Here is an 18,540-nt window from a genome sequence, read left to right on the forward strand (position 1 = left end):
TTTTTCCAACACTTCCCATATGGTTGGAGAAACGGTTCAAGCAATGAGGTTGGTCCAGCAGCCGCAAGAGGAGGAAATATTCGCAGGGGTTGCCAATGAAGGTGAAACGCCAATGGTGGGACAATCGCTAGTATGTAACATTTCCTCACGGGTGTTGATGAGGGAGGGATGAGTATTCCCTTTTAGGTAAGAGTCTTTCATTCATACCCTCACAACCCTTAGAGGTAACAGAAACTATACTGAACTTAAAAATGTTTAATAGAAATGTTTTATTAAGAATGTTATTTGAAGATGATGGGGATAATGTGCAGAAGAAAAGGTTTAAAAAACCTAGTGCGTTTATGCCACCAAGCCATCCATTAATTGAAATGTTTATAAAGCTGTGTGAAAATGATGTCTTTGATAAACTGGAACTAGAAAGCAGTCACACTATGAAGTATAATATTAGTAAGAAAGAATCAGAGGCAGTGAGAAAGTTAAAACAGGATGAATCAATAACTATAAAGTTGGCAGATAAGGGAGGGCCAGTGGTAGTAATGGCCACAAGTTACTACAACTCTACTATGCAGAATATGCTAGATGATGAGAGTACATATAACTTGATAGATGGGAAAGAACTGCATCAATTGATAACAAATGTGGAAACAATGTTATATGATAGTCATTTAGAAGGTGTTATAGACAAACAACTGTACGATTATTTTCAGATGTCTAATCCCCTTATACTGGTTATCAGAGGAATACCTACGATCCACAAAGATCCGGTTAAGCCCCCTTTAAGGCCTATAGTATCAGGCAGAAATTGGATTACAGAGCCATTGTCTGTTTACGTGGAAAATACACTTAGACCCGTAGTGGACAAAAATGAAAAACTTTTAAAGGATTTTAAGCAGTTTTTGCAGGACTTATATGACTTTTTAGAAAAGATAGATTTAGCAGATCGCATAGACATGGGTGATCTTGAAGGAGACATCCCGAAAATTCTGGAGAAACATGAGCTCATGTGGCAATTAAAGCTGAACTCTTTTAGAAAGCCTGGACTAAACTACTACTGTTCAATTAAAAGTGCACATTGTTTACATGAGTAATTGTATTTTATTTTATTTTTTTTCTACAAATTGGTTTTAAATACCATTTTAAATCATTTGAAATTTAAGTGTATATTTTGTTTCCATCATCATACATATATTTTTTATTTTTATTTTTTTCTGGTTCTCTTTTTTTCCACTTTATTCAAAATGATGGTAATAACAATACTAACTAATTATACAATTATATAGGTTTTTAGGGTTCTTGTACACAGACCTGAAGAAGTCTAGAAGGACGAAAGCGATCTTTGTTAACAATAGGTTATGAAAATAGAAACTGATTTTTACATGCAAAATGTATATGTATATATTTATATATAATTTTTCATCGCAAAATGAACTAAGGTTCATAGGTTCATAGGTTCATACTAGGCTATCTGCCCTAGGGCATTTATAAGCCTAGCCAGAGTGTGTTTGGCTTTCGCCACCCATTTTAAATTAATTTTGCTATGCCTTTTTTTGAGGTTAGCATACTGTGCCTCTGTCTAACAGTGACACAGAAGTGATAGCTGGGATAAATTTATGATCTCCCATCCACTCATCAAGATTCCTCTTGAAGAGAGTCAATGTGGGACTCTGCCTAACCTGGACTGGGATTTTATTCCAGAGTGAAGGGAGCCTCTGGGTTATGAATCTGTCCCTCCAGCATGTCCTATTTATTTCAGTGCTGAGGTTCAAGTCTCTCGAGCGCGTAGCTCGATGGGATTTGGATTTTCTGAGGTGCAGCATGTCCATTAATTCCGGGTTGGACATGGCTTTATACGTCAGGCACAGATCGCCTCAGAGCAGGTGGTATGCCACTGAGTAGAGCTGGAGTTTCTTTAATCGGGCAGAATATGGCATCTGTTTGAGCCCTTTGATCCTCTTGGTGAGGTACTTTTGGGGTCTTTCCAGTTGTTGCAGGTGTCTGGTAAGGTACATCCCAAAAGGGGCATTGTACTCAATTATGGGCCTGATGAGGGATGAGTAAAGAGGCACAATGACCTCCCCTGATCTAGATGTGAATCCCTTCATGATTAGGTGGGCTATATAAAATGTTTTTCTAACCACTTTGGCCACGTGGTTGTCAAATGAGAGATTGCTATCAACTTGGGTCCCCAGGTCCCTAATGACTTCTTCTGTACTTAATGGATTACCACCTATGTGGTAATTTGTGGGCACTTTGTTTTTGCCAAAGGGGATGACTATATACTTTTGGCTTAGCTTGAGGCCATGGCTCTGGCACCAGTTGTCTGTTTCTATGAGGCCCTTTTGGAGGATGCTTGTGTTGGCTGGAGAGTTGATTATGGCGCCCAGTTTGCAGTCATCTGCAAACTTGGTCAGCCACAGTCCTTCCGTGTTGGCCTGTACTGCCGAGAAATATATACTGAACAAGAGAGGTCCCAGGACTGAGCCTTGTGGGATGCCACTTGTAAATGGTTTGGAGTCTGACATGGCTCCAGCAATTCTAACCATGTGGGTTCTGTCCTTGAGCCAGTTTGCAACCCATCTAGTGACATAGGGGTTTATATTTAAGCTGGTGAGCTTATCTATAATGCCCGAGTGGGGTATTGTATCGAAGGCTTTGCGAGGTCCAGGTAGGCTGTGTGGACCACCTTCCCTTGTCAATGGCCTTGGTGACTGTTTCAAAGAAATTGACCAGGTTTAAGAGGCAGGATCTGCCATTAACAAAGCCAAACTGGGTAGGATCCAGTGTCTGTAGGTCCCCAATATCTTTATTTATGAGGTCCATGATGATCCTTTCCATAGCTTTGCAGACCAAGCTAGTCAGGCTTATGGGGTGATAGTTTCCAGGATCCGTTGAGGCACCACCTTTGTGGAGAGGGACCACTGTTGCTGTATGCCACTCTTTGGGTACATATCCTGTAGTAAGGCTAAGATTGAACAGTAGTTTTATGTTTGGGTTTAGCTCTTCTTGGAGTTCATGTAGGACGCAGCCCGGGACACCATCTGGTCCCATTGATGCTGTGCTTTTTGCTTTGGAGAGGGCGGCTCTTACCTGAGCATCTGAGATGTCAGGGGGGCAGCACTCTGTTGGGATAGATATTTGCCCTTTTGGTGGGGAGGGGGAGTTTGCACTGAACCTGTCAGCTAGGATGTTGGCAATGTCTGTGGGCTCGGTGTATTTTTTGTCATTTTGGACTAATTCTGAGCATATCTGGGAATTCCCACCCAGGTTCCTAACATAACTAAAGAAAGCCTTGTGATTATCCTTAGTGTCCTGTGCAATTTTTCTCTCAAAGCTGGCCTTAGACGATTTTATGAGTGTCCGTAGTTTTTGCTAATACTGATCAGAGATGCCTTCCCTTTTTGGGATTTTGCTCTATCATGTAGTAGCTTCCTCCTTCTATTGTATAGTTTGTTTATGGCTGGGGTCCACCAGACAGGACGTCTGCCTTTGGAGGATTGGGTCTTGGTTTTATTTGGGATTGCATGATCCATGCATTCCTGAAGGTGTTCATAGAATGCATTTATAAAGGATTCTGCGGTCTGGGCTGTATTTTCCACAGGCCTGGGGGCTTTGAAGGATTCCGCCTCGGTTTTGAGGCGTGTGAAATTTGCTTTAGAGATGTTTTTCACTGTCGTTTTCTGGGCAGGGGGTGGGGTTGGGATGTGAATATCCAGTGAGATTAGTTTATGGTCTGATCTTACCAGTGAGGGATACACTTCTGGTCTGGAGCATAGTGTCCCCATGTTGATGATGATCAGGTCCAGTATGTTTTCCCTTCTTGTGGGAGTGGTAACAAGTTGTTCCATAGCATTTGAGTTTATAAATTCTAGGAACCTTTGGGCTAGGGTGTTGGAGCTAGAGTAATGCTCCCAGTCTATATGAGTTTGAGTAGTTGAAGTCGCCCAATATAATGGTGTTTGGAGAGACCTTCATATTTTCCAGTATTCTCAGGAAGGCCGAGTGGGGTTCCTGTGTTTGGGAGGGTGGTCTGTAGCAGGCTATAAACTGGAAGGCAGTTTTACCCACTGTTAGTTGCACATGGATAGTCTCTGATGCTTAGTGCTGTGCCACCAACCTGGAAGTGTGGGTATCTTTGACGAATATTGATACTCCCCCTCCTTTTGTGGTTCGGTCCAAGTTTTGGGGCCGAAAAGCATGGTATGAGGTATAACCTGGTAGTGCTGGGGTGCTCTCGGAGCCTTGAATCAGGTTTCTGTTACTGCACAGATATCGATGTTCTCCATGCTAAGGAGAGTTTCAAGTGCGTGCATCTTGAGGTTTAGACTTCTGGCATTGAGTAGCATTACTCTTAGTTTCTTATCCCTTGTGATACCTATGGAGGTGGGTTTGTCTTTTGAGCCTTGCCTAAAAAAGGCACCATGGGGGTAGCAAGAGCCTTTGCCAATATCCGAAAGCCCAGGGGTGATAGGTGCAAGCCATCCCTAGTGAAGCATCATGGCTTGTCGAGCATGTCATCCCAGGCTGACAGGCATTGGATCCCCTTTGAATGACACCAATACTTAAGCCAATTGTTGAAATTGATCATCTTGTCTTCATATTGTGGCATCATTCTTGGTGAGGGTAAGATGCTACTCAAGGTCAGGGTCATACCAGCCTGGGCTACATGCTCAGAGAGCTCCTCTATGTCTCTTTTCATGTAGTCCAGGGAGGTACGTCTCAGGTCATTCACACCAGCATGGACAATGACTGAGTCATATTTGTACTTGCCTTGGAGTGACCTGAGTGCTTGTGTTATGTGGCGGATCCTAGCGCCCGACAGGCAGCTCACCATGACCTTCTCCTTGTTCAGCCTGGTGAGCGGGACGTCAGTGTGCCTGATGATAGAGTCACCTATTACAAGTGTATCAGGTGTGTTGTTTAGCCTTAAGGGCTGTGACTGTTCGGCACACTGGCTTTGTGAGCTATGTGTTGCACATGTTTTGTTTTGGGGTAGCGGTTGCTTGGGTGTCTGCTTTGGAGGTCTCTGCTGCTTAGGCAGATTTTTATTTAGAGCCTCCGAGTATGTTTTTGTGTGTTTATGTGTTTGGTTTGTTGTCATGGTAGGTCTATGTGAGACTGGAATTGTAGTGAGTGTGGTTTCCTTCTCCTCCTGACTGGTTACGCCAGTACTGAGTTGAGAGAGCTTAGCCTCCAGTTTGGCTATATGGTTGCATCTCTCACATGTGTTGGAATTTGTTGGGAGGAGGAGAGGGTTGTCTGTGTACATGAGGCAGTTGTAACATTGCCTCAAGATTCCCAGATTCACCAGCTGGACCGGAGAGGAGATTGACAACTGACCTTTGGACATGCTAGAATAGTATTGGGAATTCCTTTATAACTGAAAAAAAGGGCCAATGGGGAACAAGGTACTCAAGGGGAGTTTGGGAGGATGTAGTAGTGCTTTTAATTTTTTAGAGCTGACTTATATAATTGCTTTAGTGAGCAAGTACCAGGTAACTTAAATGCAATGTGTTACAGGTAACTTAAATGCAAAAACGACAAACAGTTACTTTCTTTCAAGTGAAACAAGGAAATAAGTACAGTAAGCAATGCAGATATCACTAGGGATCCACAGAAGTGCTAAAAGGCAGCGTTTTAGGTAGAATTAGCGTTTCAGGGAAATAAACAAACAACAAGCATACAAACAAAGCTAAATTCAGCAGGCCTGGATCTAGTCTATGCTACAGCAAACAAGGTGTACCAATTTCAGTAAGAAACAGTTAGAATATGCAGGCACTATAAGCCTTTAACCAGAAATACCCAGCTCAGAAGGGCAGAGTCCAGCCTCTCCTCCCACAAGAGTGCAGACCACGATCCTTCTTAATGTAAAATAACTGGCCTGAAGCCCAAGTGCTTAAACCAGAACTAATACACTTTTAGAATAACAGACACTGAGCCCTCAATCAGCAGTTCCCAACTTAGAAGGATGTAAGCTACCTGTCCTGCCACCACAGTGCAGGCCACAAACCTTCCTAATGTAAAACAACTGGTCTGAAGCCCAAGTGCTTAATCCAAAAGACTTAGAAATGATAGCTACACTTTAATCAAGTTACTACCAAGCAGTAATAAATACAACTGAATACTTTAAAGAATGCCTGGATTAGTGCTCAAGTTATACAAACAAAGCTAGATTCAGCAGGCCTGGTTGATATATTTCCAGCCATGTAGTATATTGCCTTGTATAAAATCACAGACTTAATAATCTACTTAATAATTTGGTTAAATAATATGTACCATTAAAGTACATTAGGGCTATATATTATTATGACAGCTACTAGGTAGGGCAGGACCAGCTCGAATGTCACACTGATGGGGGAAGGGATGTGAATTTAACATGTGTACCAATAACACTTTGTTCTACAGCACATTAAACCACTCCCATGCCTGATAAAAAGTATATATATATATATATATATATATATATATATATATATATTAGAAAGCTTGTGAGGAAATTATTACTCTATTTTTGTTTTAATTGGATCGCTTGTCTGTGTACTTAATAAAGGATTTTCGACTGGAAACAGACTGCCTGCCTTGCTTGGATTACTTTTGAATACTTAGTAATGCTGTAGAATTATATATTTTCTATTATTACTTTTTGACTTGACGAGTTTACGTTCGCTACTTCTACTACTATTGTCTGATCTGATTAATATACAGTGATTAACTAGAAATATATGGACTGAAAATCTTCCACACAGAGAAGTTTCTTACACTGTTTTCTTTCTCTTTAATACCTGATTTTATTAAGTATTACATGACCAAAGCTCAACAACATCATAAAACAGAAGAAAAACACAAAACAAGGAAGATGGTAAAATGAAATAAGAGAGTACCTGACAAACACATCAAATTCTGGTAATATTACTGTGAGATACCACTGCAACTAGCAAATGAGCAATTTCATGTATAAATAATCACGCTGCTTAATCATCCATTCCTAGCTTGCTTTAGCCTTTATACATTTAACTCATTCCCTCCAGTACAGCTCTTTTGAGTATGTATCTTTAACTCCCAGTGGGTGTGGCTTGAGTCTCTAAAAAATAAGTTATCACCTTGCAGTTCTAACAAAAACTCATTGACAGAGGTCAAATATCAGTACAGTTGTGTTTGCCGTCATGTATGTTACAAGATAAGATATTCTGATATCTTTCTTGTACATAGCATGGTTTTAGAATTATTAATGCAAATATGAACAAGCAACATTTGACACCTAGAGGCACAGTAGGAGGTAACTGCAGAAAAGCCTGGAGGAGCACTCGGCTGAGTTTTGGATAGCGCACTTCATTAAAACAAACCCACAAACCAATGCCTTAGTCTAGTAATGATTTAAGCAGATTCATCCAAGGGCCTCTTCAGTCCACTGCAGACCTCAAAATTAAACATCCCCCAGAACCTCACACTATGAAGAAATACACCATTTTTTCTGTACTAAATTTGTCATCTGAAACAGATTGTGTTACATAACTGAGTACCTGGGGGTTAACACATTTCCACCACTTCATGTTACATTTTTTATCAACTAGTATAAGCTTTCATAAGAATGAAGCATGAGCCAATACTAATGCATCTGTTACCAGAGATAAATAATCTTGCCTTAAAAGCATACCTCTCAACCTCTTAGAGCAAGAAATCTAGACAAAGCCATAATTAATAGTGGGACAAAGGCCAAAAATATGGATAATTTTTAAATATTGCTCTTACAAACTTAGAAAGTTAATAGAATAACAGGTTTTGCATAAACATGAATTTTCTGAATGGTATGGAGTCTGACGCTGAAATGTCTGTCATTATTTTTTAACTTCAATCTTTAATGATTTACCATTGATATATGAAGACTGCATAGGAATGAAGACAGAACTAAAATACATGTGGACCGACTCCCATTTCACCAAAAATAATAGTGGCAGTTGGGGGTGTGGTGGGCATAGCCCCCCCCCCCACATCTAGTATGGTTAAAAACTACTTACTTATCCTCTTAACAGAAACTGGACAATATAAATCCAAGCTAGGTGGGGGGGTGCCACCCATACTCCTCCTAACTATATATACTAACTCCAGGATCGCACTACAGTGGGGAAAAGGACATATACACTGCCACTACTATTTTCCGTAAAATGGGATTTGGTGAAATGCGATTTCGGTGATTTGAGCTTTTAGCGATTTGGTCTTGGTGAAATGAAAATTGGTGAAATGAGTTTTCGGCAAAGTGAAGTAGATAGACACACACACACACACACATATATATATATATATATATATATATATATATATATATATATATATATTGACACATACACACACACGGACGCGCACTCACATATACTCACACACACACACACACACACACACACACACATATATATATATATATATATATATATATATATATATATTGCATGTCTACTTCTGTTTCCTTTTTAGTGTGTACACCTGGGCCTGGGTCATGGGTGAAAAGGGTCTTCAGACCAGTTCACCAGTCTGGTTATCAAATAATAAATAAATACTATTTCTGCCTCACAGTTCCAGAGCTGGGGATTGTTTTCCTGAACTCCAATTACTGATGTGTGGGAATTCAAGTTCTCCTGATGTTTATATGGATTCTCTAAATGTGCTTCTGTTTAATTCCAACACCTACTGGTTGATCAGCTGTTGTAAATTGATCACATATGCTGTACATGCAGTCTTCTTTCTGGCTTGGCTTGTTGCTCAAAATGTTACACATTGGATCAGCTTGCTTGTGAGGTTAACAAATGACTGTACTAAAGAAAGACTGCAGGAGGCTATAATGGAGAAATTGAAGTGAAACCACAAAGATAGATAAATGGATGCCATTTGTAAAAGAAGAGACTTCACTGCTTTATGCTGCTGACAAATACCTGCTAAGAAGCACTCATAAACTCTCTCACCTGGTTTAGGCAACTGGCTGAGATACCCAACGAAAGGCTAAGAGTTGAAGACAAACTGTTCACCTGGAACTTCACTTTAACCATATCTTCTACTAAACATTCAGCTTTGCCAGATATTACATTATCATGAATCCTCTGAAACTGTGTGAATATGTCAGAGACTCTAAATAACAGAATACGATAGACATGATGTTTTAACACACATTTTGCTGTAAATTTTTAACCCCACTCCCACATTATGAAACTTTGTTGCTTTTCTCTATTGTGTGGGGATTGCAATTTCAACAGCTGTCATTTATAAATACAGCTATTACTCAGATAGCAAGTGATATGTCAAAATTGTTAAAATATGAATCATTTAAACATTACACAGAAATAAACTGGGTTAAACAGCTGTAAAACTGTAAGCATTCTAATTTCTGCATATAATAGTATTTGAACATGTTAGCTATACCCATTGAATGTTCTCTCTATTTGTACTGACATACCATGATTTTTGGAATTACAGCAAAAGAATTTCCAGAGGCACTAGACACTGATATTAAAGTCCACTTCAGTGGTATGAGTTCAATAAAGGCCACCTACTGGATGAAATAAAGTAGTAATTTAATCTATCAAACAAGAAAGATGTAGCCTTAAAGGTTCATACAGACTCTTATAAGCCTAGCCAATAACCAGAAGCTGGAATCAAACGTACCTTGTTTATGTGGTAAAGAGCTTAATCAATATGCCAAACTCTGTCTCTGCTTACTGCAGCCATGTTGTGTTTGTAGACAGTTTAAAAAAATAAAACAAACAAAAAAAAAACTTTATATCCATACTTATACACAAAACTGTGGGAGAACAAAATCTGCTATTTTATTAGTTTGGCACAGTCCTCAAGCTGTTTTGCACCTCTTAAGGTAATTGCACATATCATTTATTTTCAAGTAAAAAGTAATGTTAACAATTACATGTTATATAGCAAATCAGGCTGAAGCATCTGCTTTTCCTACCAAAAGATTAATAAAAGGTGCTAAAACTGCAAAAGGACAGGGGATGGAGTAAATGACCAATAACCAAAAGTAAAACGCTGTCAACATCTGAGGGAGGCCAAACGACTGCAGATAAATCCAGCAAGTATGAAAAAAAAGCTGTGAAAGCCAGATGCTTTATTCAAGATTTAGCACTTTCATTCCTACCAGGAACTTCATCAGAATCTAAAAGGGCTGCATACATCACTTCCTTATATACAGGCCTCCTTAAAGGTACAGCATAATAAAAATATAAACAAATGAACAAAAATAAGAGAAAGTGAAACAAAACCAAAGTCTGCCCACAAACATGTCTTAACATCAATTAATGCTCCACTGTAGTTGCCTTATATAGGAGTTAATGTAATCAATAAAAGGGGAATTTATTAGGAAGCAGTATTATCATTTTCATTGTCACTAACTCGTTGGTCCCCAGGACTTGTTGGCTACAGAAGAAAGAAGATCCAATAAAGTCTTCTTTTTCAATTGCATATTCTCCATAGCCAGAATCACTAGAACAGAATAAATTGCAAAAGTACAACTGTAATGAAATACAACATATATATACTGTTTGATCACTGTCAGCTCAAGGCATCTAGTCATTATAGTTTTACTTTAGTTCTTTGGAGCTACTAAAGTTAACCAAATAAAATTACATGGCATTTATATACCATTCTGATGGGCATTTTAGAAAGGGAGGGTCATGTCTAATAACTATCATCTTACTTAATTTTTATATATTCATGTAGTAATGTCTTAATTTTAAATGATATTAATTCAACACTGTCTACCCCATAACAGCTGTTTTATTAGATTACATGGTAATTTGAGCACACTATGCATTCAAAGGACACGACTGTTCCTAGATATCACTTGCATGTCATGCCATATCATCTTTTAGATGTTAGACAAGATCTATTATACCACATTTAGTGATGCATATTTTAATGAATAATTTCTCTCTATTTTCATGGCACTTTGAACTGTTTGTCTTTAATGTAAATTAGCCCACAAAAGCCTTTTGCACCTACCTGAACACTTGTCAGTGTTGTATACTGGTATGCTTTGATGACCAGGTAATTGGCTTCTATATCTATTAACCCCAGGATCATATATTTCCACCATCTTCTTTTCAATATTGCTAGCAAATTTTCTTCTCCTGAAAAGAAATTAGAAAAAAATGGGTTAGTTCAGAAGCTATAAGATGGATAGGTTAGCAATGAAACTAGAATTTCATTCCCAACCATAACACTTATAAAAGCATAGTATTCTGTGATAAATGGATAAGTATTCTGAATTTGGTCCACATTGATTCAGTAGGAACATTCTAATATTTAAAATCAGAAAACAGCCAAAATGTAAATAAAGTTTCCTTTGAGATATTATGCATCCAGAGTAACAACAAACATGTTGTTATTGCTGCAAACTATTATTTAATCCCCAATAACTCCCACACAATAGAAAGAAACGTTAGTGTCATGTTTGCCTAGTACTGCATTAAAGAGTTGAAATGCAATATACTGTGAGTCTAAGGAAGCAGGAAAAGTAAGACAGGAAATGGTGACCCAACATTATCAGAAAAAACTAACATAAAATGGGTCTTCTTGTGCTGTATTTCTGCTATTAGTGTATAATACCAGGAGCAAGGATCGTACCTCTCAACTGTACAGATTTTCGCAGAATGTCCAGATTTTTGCCTCATATTTGTTGTCCATTTTTCATAAAATTGTGGTTTTCTGGTAAATTAGTGACAAATCATTTAAGATTGAAGTTAAACAGTAATGACAGTCATTTGAGCTTCAGACTTCATACCCTTCAGAAAATTCATGCTAATGCAAAATGTGTTATTCTATCAACTTTCTAAGTTTGTAAGAGCAATATTTAAAAATTGTCCCTATTTTTGGGCCTCTGTCCCACTTTTATTTAAGACTTTGTCTAGATTTCCTGCTCTAAGAGGTTGAGAGGTATGGAGGAGCATTAGTTGTGTAAAGATGTTCTTTGTCTATGGATGTCAGTTCTTTTTCCAATCTTCATTTCTGAAAGCATTTCCAAGCAGATAAAATTAAATGTTAACCTACTGCAGTAAATATGCTGCCTAAGTCTTTCAAATTTCCATGTAATGTTCTTTATGAAGCATTTGCTTTGGAAATAAATCAGCTTAAAATATATCCTAATAAGTGCTACATTAATTAATGTAACACATTTGCCACTGTAGTAATTTTTCAATATCCAGCACAACAAAGCAGCCAATAATGTTGTAGACTGTACAGAGGTTACCTAACAAATGTATGCAATAAAGCAGTTTAATTTATTTCTTATCTCTCAGTTTAAAGCAAAGTATATGTCTTGTAGAATTTCTACAACTTCTTCAAGTCTGATTTACCAGAAGGTTGTATTGTTGCATACGCTAGTTGTGATAGATACTTTTATAAACACTGTTGAATGTAAAATGAATTAATTTTGCATGAAATGACTACAGGTGAAATCCCTTTTTCCTGATGTGTAGTGGACTTTGCGTTGAAAATATTAAGTAAGGAGATTTCGGGGGCAAGCCCACTTAACTGTGTGCATGAGGGGTATTATCCTTTGTCATAAAAAACAAACTTCAAATTCTGCTCTGAACTGTTGATTTGTGATTACATACAGATTTAGAACTTGTCTCATTTGTAGTCATGACACAAAACAGATCTTTATGTTTTGTTTCTTCTTCTTAAAAAACTGATAGAACTTAGCATTTGACCAACATGTGTCCAAATTAGTCAAAAAATCCTTCTATGTTGCTCAGCTTATAAACAAGGGTATGGTATCAAGGTGCAGAGAGGTCATCATACCACCGTATTCGGCCCTCGTCAGTCCCATCATAGAGTATAAGCCCCCTTTGGTATGTAACTGTTGCAGATTACCTAACATTCTCACTTACAGCATGCCTTTGGGATGTGGATGGAAAGCAGAGAACCCATCCAGAATCCAAATGGACAAAGGCAGGCCGTGCAGACTGCACAAAAGGCACCCCAGCAAAGAACTGAACTAGAGAACTAAGAGCTGTGAGGCAGCAATGCTATTCTCTCAGTCACTGTGAAACTCCTTGTTGATTTCCAGCTACATAAATTGATGTGTGTGAATATTTCTTTCATCGTCTCTACCTTTGTTATGAGTATACATAATAAGAAAGCAATAATGCCCTCCAGGGTATGTGTTAATGTGTAATTAATGCTCGCCCAGGGGTGTTGTGAGGCCCCTGCACTCCTGGAAGGGCATTAATTACACATTAACACGTACCCTGGAGGGCATTATTGTGCTTAGAGAATGGTCTCTCTGTAAAATTGTCGTGTTTTCCTTACTTATTTATATTTTTTATTACTATATTATTTTTTTATAATTTTTGGATGTAAAATAGTTCCTCCGCCTAACGTTCAAAGTTGCTGTAGTATATGTTAATGGTGTTGGAGGAAGCATTTCACATGTAAAATTTAACACTTTAAAAAAAATACAGGAATTTATTTTTTTGGTCCCTTACTCGTAAAACGCTTGGTTTACTGCCAGTCATTGGAGATAGAAGTTACTAAATAATGACATACATTTGAGGTTTCATAGTTTTATTTCCTTCAGAAAATTCACACTAACACAAATCCTTTTAAGTTTGTAATTTTATAACAGCAATAATTAAAATCTGTTCTTATTTTTGAGTGTTTGTTACCCTTTATTTTAGGCCTTATCCAGATTTCTTCAGCTGAAGGGTCCAGAAGTATACAAACCTCTTTGCTCTTGCCAGGGGTAGATTTCACTCACTCTTTATCTATCACACATTCACCTCTGTTTCAGAAAATGTATGCTAACACAAATCATTTAAAATATGTTCCTGTTTTGAGCCTTTGTCCCATTCATTTTAGACTTATCCATATACCTTGATCTAACAGCATACCTCTCAACTGTACATATTTTTGTAGAATGTCTAGATTTTTGCTTCATATTTTTGGTCTGTTTCTCATAAAAAAATGTGCTTTTTGACAAACCACTGGGTTATCTATTTAAAATGTGTTCCTATTAGCATTTGTCCTCCAATTATTTTAAAATGTGTTCCTATTAGCATTTGCCCCCCCCCCCCATTATGTCAGGGTTGGTCCAGATTTCTTGAGCTAAGAGGCTGACAGGTATGTCAAAGAGATCGAGAGAAATGTAAAACTGCTGTTGTTGCCAGGAATCACTCTCATTCTTCATGCTCTCTCACATGCTACCAGAGGATCGTTTGATCACTTTGACACTTCACTCTCTCTCCATCTCTCTCTCTGTCTCACACACACACACACACACACACACACACACACACACACACACACACAGTCTCTGCTTTCATGCACGCATTCACTCACACATGCAGAGAGAAACAAAGACACATACACTTTTCTGTTTTGCTCGATCTCTCTCTCTCTCTCTTACTGTGATGGACAGATACACTCTCACACATGCTTTATTTTATTTATTTATTTATTTATTTTTTATTTCACACATGCTAAACAGCAAAAGCGCTGCTTAACGAGTGTAAAATAATGGCTTGCTCCTCTCACTTTCACTGACATGCACACATGCGATCCCACACAGACATAAACACACACACACACTTTTGTCTTTTTCTTTTCAAATTTTACACCTGCTAAACAGCAAAACCACTGCTTAGCGAGCATAAAATAATGGCGGAAGTTCTGTTTTCACAGTCCGAGCTCCAAGGCAGCTTGATATACTGCCAGAAATGGCAGACTCGTTTTTCAGCAGGCATTACTGGTACATAAATACTCTGCTGAATGTTTGTTTTCCAATCAGGGTGCTAATGTACAGTTTGCCCATTCTCTAGTTGTACATTAATACCCTGCTGGAGAACATCTGTCCTCCAATCAGGGTGCTAATGTACAGTTTGCCCATTCTCTAGTTGTACATTAATACCCTGCTGGAGAACATCTGTCCTCCAATCAGGGTGCTAATGTACAGTTTGCCCATTCTCTAACTGTACATTAATACCCTGCTGGAGAACATCTGTCCTCCAATCAGGGTGCTAATGTACAGTTTGCCCATTCTCTAGTTGTACATTAATACCCTGCTGGAGAACATTTGTCCTCCAATCTGGGTACTGATATATAGTTTTACCATTCTTTTTCTTTTAATTTCTTTTTTGAATCCCATTCCTTTCATAAAGGAAAGAACCCTAAATGATCATCAAAAAACTAAAGGTGCTGAATGTTTAAAAACTGCAAAAAACTATATATTCCTGAAGCAGGTGGTATAGGAGGAATAACAAATCAAAAGACGCCTAAGGAAAGGGCAATGAGTATGAAGACTGTATGAATAACTTATAATGCAACAAATTAGTGTACAACATGGTTAGCTACTAAAGAGAAGGAATATATTGAGAACACGGACAATCTTGTGAACAATTTGGTGACCATATCTAATCAACAATTTGGCAGATTGTGCAAAATAAGAACATATGTCTCATCTAAAGCCAGGCTCTCCGTGTCTGTTTCCTTCCTTCTTTCATTTCTGGTATACACAGCACAGCATCTTACTCATTCTCTTCTGTCTTTTCACTACAAACCACAGCACACCTGCAATAGGCTAACATTTTACTACAAGCCACCAAAACTGGACATATCACTGGTTATCTCTGAGAAATTAGCACTGGCTGGAATCTGACGATGAATTACCTCTCATTAACCAAAATGTGCGCATAAAATGACATACTTCTCTAAATGTCTCTCTCCCTCTACAACATCATTGTTTAGAGGACTAAGCACAAAAAACCCAGGTCACCAGATGTTAAGCCAAGTAATATTATGCAAACAAAAAATAACTTTGTGATACCCATTGTTCTGTTATTGACTGCAAATGCTGTAATTATCCCTCGTGTCTGCTCAGCTACCTCCCTGAAAAAGAGCACTTAAATCTGGGAAAATAATCTTCAGCTGCAGGGAAAATGCTAATGTGGCGATACTTAAACTTGACCTGGATATTCTTTCCTTGCCACTTGACCCTATATGGTCAGTTTTGGCATTACTTAAACCTTGACCTAGACATTATGACCTTGGCAACTGGTCCTGCCATGTACAACTTCTATTCCTCTTCTTGACTAGTACTTTTCTTTGTCCTTCTAGCAAATAATCTGGGCTATTTAGCTGGTTAAATATTAGTTGCTGAACTCCCTTTCATATTGCTATTGTGCCTTACTCAGTATCTAGGTACTACTGTTTCACACTGAAAACCAGCTCTCCTTCTCTGGTAATATGCTCTGTTGTACATATAACTGTACCTATATATATATATATATATATATATATATATATATATATATATATATGTATATATATATATATATATATATGTGTATATATATTTATATATATATATATATATATATATATATATATATATATATATATATATATATATATGTACATACATACATACAAATATTTGTTCCCATAATAAGTATCCAGGCTGTTTTTAAAAATATCTAAACTAGTACTTGCTTTAATGTAATTTGGTAGTCCATTCCATGCCTCAGCTACTCTGTCAGAGAACCAATTAGTACACTTCTCATTCCTATATAACCTTCTACATAGGCTGTCTAATGATTCTTTACTACCGTTTGATAACCCCAAACATTCCCAGAGGTAGTTGTCTGTAAATGCCCTATATACCTGAATAAGATCTCCTCTTAAATATCTGTAAGAGACACTGTACAAGTTCAGATATTTTAGTCTTTCATAATAACTTAAATTTTCACATCCATGGATACCCTTGGTATATTTCCGTTGTACTCTTTCCAGTTCGGTTCGATTCTCAGATAGAGTGTCTTCTGCTTGGAGACATGCGTGAATGGGCGTACCTTCGTTGAAGGTTGTGCGTTAGGCCTGGCAAGCCGGTACGTAAAAATCAACTGCCAATCATTAGCCAATCCTCTGTGGCGACCCCTATCCGGGAAAAGCCGAAAGACAAACAACAACAAACAAACTCTTTCCAGTTTACTCATGCTTTATTTCTTATAGGGTTTCCATATTGTTATTCCATAGTCAAGTTTGGGTCTAATGTAACTAACAAACAATGAATTCATTATTTTTTATTTCCTAGACTTTATAAATCTTTTTATACAACCTATAGTTCTATAACTATTATTAACCAATTGGTTGATATGATTAGAAAAACACATAGCTGAATCTACCCATATACCAGGTCCTTTGATATGATTAGAAAAACACATAGCTGAATCTACCCATATACCAGGTCCTTAAATGAGTCTACAGTTTCAATCACTGTGTGCTGTATTAAATACTCACCTTTCACTTTATGCCTACCAAATCTCATATGCTTAGTTTTTGATGTATTTATCAGCATATTATTCTCCTGTGCCCAAATGGTCAATTTAGTCAAGTTATTTTGCAGACATGCCTTATCTGTAAACATATAATCAGTTTACAAAATTTCAGGTCGTCTGCATATAGACTGCAGAACACCTCAGGTGAAAAAGTTAGGTCTGAAAGATACAATCTAAACAAGTAAGGGCCTAGGACAGAACTCTGTGGGACAGCCTGACTGTAACCAAGGATTTCGCCTGTTCAGTTGCTGTATGATATTTTCCATGTCCTATTTGTAAACTATGAAGCTATCCATCTTATCAACAGTACATCAGTACCTTGTTGTACTAATTTATTGTTCAGTGTTTACTGTATGACCCTGTCAAATGCTGAAGTTAAATTATATAAATTACATCACACACAATTTTTCATTCATATCTGTTATTATATTGTTATAGAACATCATGTTACAGGTGGTAATAGATCTGTTTTCAACATATGCATGCTGATATATCGTTTTAAGTCTCAACCTCTCCAGTTCTGACAATAATGTACCCAATATCACCTCCATTATTTTTCCACAACATGAAAGTAGACTTATGACTCTGGGGTTGTCCTAATCTCCTTTCCCTTAAAAGCAGGTTTAATAAGCACGTCTCCAATCTTGAGGACCTAGTGAATAATATATATAATGGAACTGTAAGTTCTTGTTGAAGTGTTCTCAGGTCATTGTTACTAATTCCGTCTCTTCCCTGTGCTTTGTTTGGATCCAGTTTGCGCAGTTCGTTTTCTATATAATATAATTTGATTCCAATGTGTAGGGTTACCGGGATGTCACTAGGGGAACTTAGCACCCCTTTTGTGGAGCTAAACTGTTTTGCATAAGATGTTGTAAATATATCTATAATCTGTTGTGTATGAGAATAAAATTTAGAATCTGCACACAGTTTATCAATTTGTGTGTCTTTACTCCTTCCACATCTTATGCATCTATAAAAGGGTTTCCTATTATACTCAATATCTTTATATAAAGTTTCTTCAAATTTTTCTTGATCTTGTCTCACATTATACTTAATCTGTTTGTCTAGCTTGTTTATTTCAGTTTTCAAAGTTGTAGCTTGACCTCTCTTCCACTTCTTATATATTTTTTGTCTCTCACCTTAATCAGATATCTTGTTCTTATGGAAATATGTCCATCTGATGCTGTATGCCTAGATCCTTATAATGATACGT

At 37.6% G+C, this 18,540-nt stretch overlaps 1 protein-coding gene across 1 annotated transcript in view; it reads right to left on the minus strand.

The window, feature by feature from the left end:
• SLC35F1 (solute carrier family 35 member F1) overlaps positions 1–18,540 on the minus strand; it is a 1,996,989-nt gene that overhangs the window by 598,571 nt on the left and 1,379,878 nt on the right. The window contains exon 3 of the mRNA XM_044074280.1: positions 10,996–11,123. Within this exon, the coding sequence (XP_043930215.1) occupies positions 10,996–11,123 (128 nt within the window). The remainder of the gene's footprint in view (positions 1–10,995; positions 11,124–18,540) is intronic.

Source organism: Protopterus annectens, chromosome 1.part1 (genome assembly GCF_019279795.1).
Source record: "Protopterus annectens isolate FY-2018-M chromosome 1.part1, PAN1.0, whole genome shotgun sequence".
Classification (NCBI taxonomy): Eukaryota; Metazoa; Chordata; order Ceratodontiformes; family Protopteridae; genus Protopterus; species Protopterus annectens.